At 55.6% G+C, this 6,000-nt stretch overlaps 1 protein-coding gene across 1 annotated transcript in view; it reads right to left on the reverse strand.

Moving 5' to 3' along the window:
• LOC144608014 (uncharacterized) overlaps window positions 1-5,651 on the reverse strand; it is a 29,295-nt gene extending 23,644 nt beyond the window's left edge. Inside the window, exons 1-4 of the mRNA XM_078425237.1 lie at window positions 5,271-5,651; window positions 4,352-4,608; window positions 2,690-2,810; window positions 923-1,086 (exon numbers count right to left, since the gene is read on the reverse strand). Of these exons, the coding sequence (XP_078281363.1) occupies window positions 923-1,086; window positions 2,690-2,810; window positions 4,352-4,608; window positions 5,271-5,634 (906 nt within the window). The 5' untranslated portion in view covers window positions 5,635-5,651. The remainder of the gene's footprint in view (window positions 1-922; window positions 1,087-2,689; window positions 2,811-4,351; window positions 4,609-5,270) is intronic.
• Between the last annotated feature and the right edge of the window lie 349 nt (window positions 5,652-6,000).

Consider the following 6,000-nt stretch of genomic DNA (forward strand, 5'->3'; position numbering starts at 1 on the left):
ACTAGTCTTCCTGTCTCCGACTACATCCTATCTTTGTCCCACCCCCTCCCCTGACACCAACCTGAAGAAGGGTCTCGACCCAAACATCACCCATTCCTTCTCTCCCGAGATGCTGCCTGACCCGCTGAGTTACTCCAGCATTTTGTCTCCCCCAGCATTTTGGGTCTATCTCCCAACCTCTATAATCATGAGGCAACATCGTTAGAAGGGGAATAGAGAGGGATAAATCGCCGTAGAATTGGGAGGGGGAGAGAGGGAGGGGGAGGAGGAGGGGGAGGGGGAGAGGGAGTGGGAGTGGAAGAGGGAGGGGGAGGGAGGGAGAGGGAGAGGGAGAGGGAGAGGGAGAGGGAGAGGGGGAGGGGGAGAGGGAGTGGGAGTGGAAGAGGGAGGGGGAGGGAGGGAGAGGGAGAGGGAGAGGGAGAGGGGGAGGGGGAGGGGGAGAGGGAGAGGGAGAGGGAGAGGGAGAGGGAGAGGGAGAGGGAGAGGGAGAGGGAGAGGGAGAGGGAGAGGGAGAGGGAGAGGGAGAGGGAGAGGGAGAGGGAGAGGGAGAGGGAGAGGGAGAGGGAGAGGGAGAGGGAGAGGGAGAGGGAGAGGGAGAGGGAGAGGGAGAGAGAGAGGGAGAGAGGGAGAGGGAGAGGGGGGAGGGGAGGGGGAGAGAGAGAGAGAGAGGGAGAGAGGGAGAGGGAGAGGGAGAGGGAGAGGGAGAGGGAGAGGGAGAGGGAGAGGGAGAGAGGAGAGGGAGAGGGAGAGGGAGAGGGAGAGGGAGAGGGAGAGGGAGAGGGAGAGGGAGAGGGAGAGGGAGAGGGAGAGGGAGAGGGAGAGGGAGAGGGAGAGGGAGAGGGAGAGGGAGAGGGAGAGGGAGAGGGAGAGGGAGAGGGAGAGGGAGAGAGGGGGAGGGAGAGGATGAGTGGTCCAACCCTACCTGTGTGGTCCTGCGGTCCGTGTCGGCCGACTGGATGCTTCTCTCCAGTGCGGCCATCTTCTCCAGCAGCACCTTGCGCTCCCGTTCGTTGCGACGCATGGTGTCCTCCTGCAGCAGCAGTGCAGTCTGCGCGCTGTTCAGACGCCCGTCGATGCTCTTCTTACCTGCCAACGCCAAGACTGATCACCCGGGGAAACCACAGGGCCACAGCGAATGGCCCACCCTGCCCGCGCCGACCAACATAGAAAATAAGTGCAGGAGGCGGCCATTTGGCCCAAAGATACTAGAGGAACAAGATGGACCACTCCGTCGAAATCGCCTATACTGAAGTGCAGTCCGCAAAGGAGCAGAACGGCCGCCATTTTAGTAAGCAAAACCCGCCATTTTAGTAAGCAAAACCTGCTGCTCGCTCTGCCTCTCGCAGTGTAATCAGTGTCGTGGGGGAAACCACTAAAATGCAGAATATATCTCATCTATCAACTCACAGATTCTTGATATTTTTCTTTTTAAATGTTTCTGCAAGTTTCTAAAATGGCGCCGTGACCTACTACGGTTTTTAGGGTCGAGTGGTCTATCTTGCTCCTCTAGTATCTTTGTTTTGGCCCCACGAGCCAGCACCGCCACTCATTGTGATCATGGGCTGATCATCCACAATCAGTAACCCGTGCCTGCCTTCTCCCCATTTCCCATATGCCCCATCTATGCCGGTCCTATCTGCTTGCAGATAGACACAAAATGCTGGAGTAACTCAGCGGGTCAGGCAGCATCTCTGGAGAGAAGGAATGGGTGACGTTTCAGGTCGAGACCCTTCTTCAGACTGATGTCAGGGAACCCGCCCCGAAACATCACCCATTCCTTCTCTCCAGAGATGCTGCCTGTCCCGCTGAGTTACTCCAGCATTTTGTGTCTATTTTCGGTGTAAACCAGCATCTGCAGTTCCTTCATCCACATCTCTTATTTGCCTTTATTTGGCCAATATCCCGCTCAACCTTTCTTATCCACGTACCTGTCTAAATGTCTTTTAAATGGTGTTATGGCATCTGCCTCAACTATGGCAGCTCGTTCCATACACCCACCATAACTTTGCCCCTCAGAATCACCTTAAATCTTGCCCCTCTCAACTTAAACCTGTGTCCTCTGGTTCTTGATTCCCCTACTGTGGGACAACGACTGTGCATTCACCCAATCTATTCCCCTCCTGATCTTATACACCTCTATAAGTTCAATAGACAATAGGTGCAGGAGGAGGCCATTTGGCCCTTCGAGCCAGCACCGCCATTCATCGTGATCATGGCTGATCATCCACAGGCAGTAACCCGTGCCTGCCTTTTCCCTTGATTCCACTAGCCCCTAGAGCTCTATCTAGCTCTCTTTTAAATTCATCCAGTGAATTGGCCTCCACTGCCTTCTGTGGCAGAGAATTCTACAGATTCACAACTGCCTGGGTGAAAAGGTTTTTTCTCACCTCGGTTTTAAACGGCCTCCCCTTTATTCTTGGACTGTGTGGCCCCTGGTTCTGGACTCCCCCCAACATTGGGAACACTTTTTCGTGCATCTAGCTCGTCCAGTCCTTTTATAATTTTATACGTCTCTATAAGATCCTCTCTCATCCTTCTAAACTCCAGTGAATACAAGCCCAGTCTTTCCAATCTTTCCTCGTACGACAGTCCCGCCATCCCGGGGATTAACCTGGTGAACCTACTGCTGCACTGCCTCGACAGCACGGACGTCCTTGCTCAAGTTAGGATGGGGTCAGAGTTGACTCACCTTCCTCACATGCAGCCAAAGACTTCTGCAGCTGCTGCCAGCGGCCAGTGACGCTGTCCCGATCTCCCTCAGTCTCCTTCAGCTGCCTGCTTAGGTTCAACGTCTGAATACGGGCTTCATCCTGTGGGCAAAGGTGGCAGCATTACCCCCTCAGAACAAAGAGGGAGTACCAACACAAACGGACAATGGAGTTTGCACATCACCAACAGGACAACGAACACTTCAAACCTGTCTCACACCCTCTGCTTTTATCTCTGGTCTTTGTTCCAGCCATCTGCCTATCTAAAATCCCCCTCGCCAGTGACTATCTATTACCTGCCACGTTCTGTCCTGCCTCTCCCCTATTCCAATTTTCATCCCCTCCCCACCCGACAGTCAATCTGAACAACGGTCTCGACAATAGACAATAGACAATAGGTGCAGGAGTAGGCCATTCAGCCCTTCGAGCCAGCACCGCCATTCAATGCGATCATGGCTGATCACTCTCAATCAGTACCCCGTTCCTGCCTTCTCCCCATACCCCCTCACTCCGCTATCCTTAAGAGCTCTATCCAGCTCTCTCTTGAAGCATCCAACGAACTGGCCTCCACTGCCTTCTGAGGCAGAGAATTCCACACCTTCACCACTCTCTGACTGAAAAAGTTCTTCCTCATCTCCGTTCTAAATGGCCTACCCCTTATTCTTAAACTGTGGCCCCTTGTTCTGGACTCCCCCAACATTGGGAACATGTTTCCTGCCTCTAATGTGTCCAATCCCCTAATTATCTTATATGTTTCAATAAGATCCCCCCTCATCCTTCTAAATTCCAGTGTATACAAGCCCAATCGCTCCAGCCTTTCAACATACGACAGTCCCGCCATTCCGGGAATTAACCTAGTGAACCTACGCTGCACGCCCTCCATAGCAAGAATATCCTTCCTCAAATTTGGAGACCAAAACTGCACACAATACTCCAGGTGCGGTTTCACCAGGGCCCGGTACAACTGTAGAAGGACCTCTTTGCTCCTATACTCAACTCCTCTTGTTATGAAGGCCAACATTCCATTGGCTTTCTTCACTGCCTGCTGTACCTGCATGCTTCCTTTCATTGACTGATGCACTAGGACACCCAGATCTCGTTGAACTCCCCCTCCTCCTAACTTGACACCTTTCTATTCTTACTTCCAAAGTGAATAACCTCACATCACCTCTCCATCTTAGACACAGAGTGCTGTAGTAACTCAGCGGGACAGGCAGCATCTCTGGAGAGAAGGAGTGGGTGACGTTTCGGGATGAGACCCTTCCTCAGACTGAGAGTCAGGGGGAGATTGAGGCGAGAGATATGGAAGGGTAAGGTGTGAAAACAACAGATCAAAGCTGACGATGAATAAGGAAATGGAGGTTTATTGTTAGCTGAGGGGGATATGATAGTGTGGCATGCAATCTGTAAAATTAATCTTCTCCAAAGATGCCTGTGTCTCTAAACTAAACTGAAACTAGTCTGAAGAAGGGTCTTGATCTGAAACGTCGCCCATTCCCTCTCTCCAGAGATGCTGCCTGACCCGCTGAGTTACTCCAGCATTTTGTGTCCGCCTCCCAACGTCTATTGTCCGTTGTGCGGGTAAGCCGGGCGCTGCCCGCGCCCTCTCTGTGCCAGCGCCTTCCCTCCACGTCCCTCCTTACCCGCTCCCTCTGCGCGTCCCTCAGCTCCTGCAGGAACTCCCGCAGCGCGGCTCGGACCACCTCCGGGTCGATGTCGGCGTCATTCTGCTCGCCGCGGCCCGGCGAGTGGGACCGCGAGCGTTCGGGAGAGTCGGTGCGGGGAGCCGAGCTGCGATCGGGGGTCCCCGTCTGCGGCATCGGGCTGCCACCGCCCTCCGTGGCCATAGTGGTGGCGGTGATGGAGGTGGTGGCGGTGGAGGCAAAGGTGTGGTCAAAGCCTGAAATCACAGACAGCAATCACACAACTGCACGAGGGCTGGCTCAGTGGGCTCTGTACCCCCCCCCCCCCCCCCCCCCCCCCACCCCACCCCTGCACGCCACCTCTCACACCAGAGTTGGGTTGACGGTGGAGTGCATCCTTAATAATAACGGTGATGGCGTTGTACAACAGTTTATTTCATCCTAGACCAAGTGGACCTGTTGGGCCCAAACCCCTCCTGCATTGGTGCAGCACCCTCTCCCCCCCCCCCCCCCTCCCCTCTCCCCCCCCCCCTCCCCTCTCCCCCCCCCCCCCTCCCCTCCCCTCCCACTCCCCTTCTACCATCCTCCCTCTCCCCTCCCCTCCCCCCACTCCATCCCCCGCAACCCCCCTTATCCTCCCTCCTCCCCCTCTCCCCTCCTTCCCCTCCCCCCACTCCATCCCCCTCAACCTCCCTTATCCTCCCTCCCACCCCCCCTCAGCGTAAAGACAATGCGAATGAACGAATGAATGAGTTAATGAATGAATGAGTGAATGAAAGAATAAATGAATACTTTGTCACATGTGGTAAGTCGCAGTGAGATGCATCGTTTTGCATACACAAGGTATGCAAAGAGTCGCCACCTAAAGGGCGTTGACACGGGCGATACAATGACGTTAGTGTGGGGGGGAGGGGTTTACCTTTGGTGGGGGAGTGCCGCCGGTGGGGGGAGGTGCTTTGCCCGCGGATGGTGGGGCTCCGTGCCCGCCCGGTGCGGCCGATGCCCAGGGTGCGGCGCAGGGCAGAGTACAGGCAGCTCAGCTTGAACTCCAGGTCGTGCTTCAGCCCGTCCAAGCGCGCCAGCTCGCCCTCCAGCCCGTCCAGCCGCCCCTCGGCCCCGCTCAGCTTCAGGCTCAGCTCGTGGACGTCGGCCTGGGCCCGCTCCAGCTTCAGCTCCAGGTTGCGGCCGTTGTCGAGCAGTTTCTTCCCGTTGTCCTGCGCTTCCTCCAGACTTCCCGCCAGCTCCCGCTCCCGCATCCTCCACTCGTGCTCCCCCTCCGCCATCTTGCGCTGCAGGCTGGCGAGCTGCAACGGCAGAGAGAGGATCACGCACGCAGCCCAGACCAACCTCCCTCCCACTCAGGGTCAGGCCAAAGATGACAGAGCAGAGCAAGATAGACCACTCGACCCTAAAAACTGTAGTAGGTCAAGGCGCCATTTTAGTCGGCAGCATCTTGGGAGAGAAGGAATGGGTGACGTTTTGGGTCGAGACCCTTCTTCAGACTGATGTCAGGGGGGCGGGACAAAGGAAGGATATAGGTGGAGACAGGAAGATAGAGGGAGATCTGGGAAGGAGGAGGGGGAAGGGAGGGACAGAGGAACTATCTAAAGTTGGAGAAGTCGATGTTCATACCACTGGGCTGCAAGCTT

This window comes from Rhinoraja longicauda, chromosome 30, assembly GCF_053455715.1.
Source record: "Rhinoraja longicauda isolate Sanriku21f chromosome 30, sRhiLon1.1, whole genome shotgun sequence".
NCBI lineage: Eukaryota > Metazoa > Chordata > Chondrichthyes > Rajiformes > Arhynchobatidae > Rhinoraja > Rhinoraja longicauda.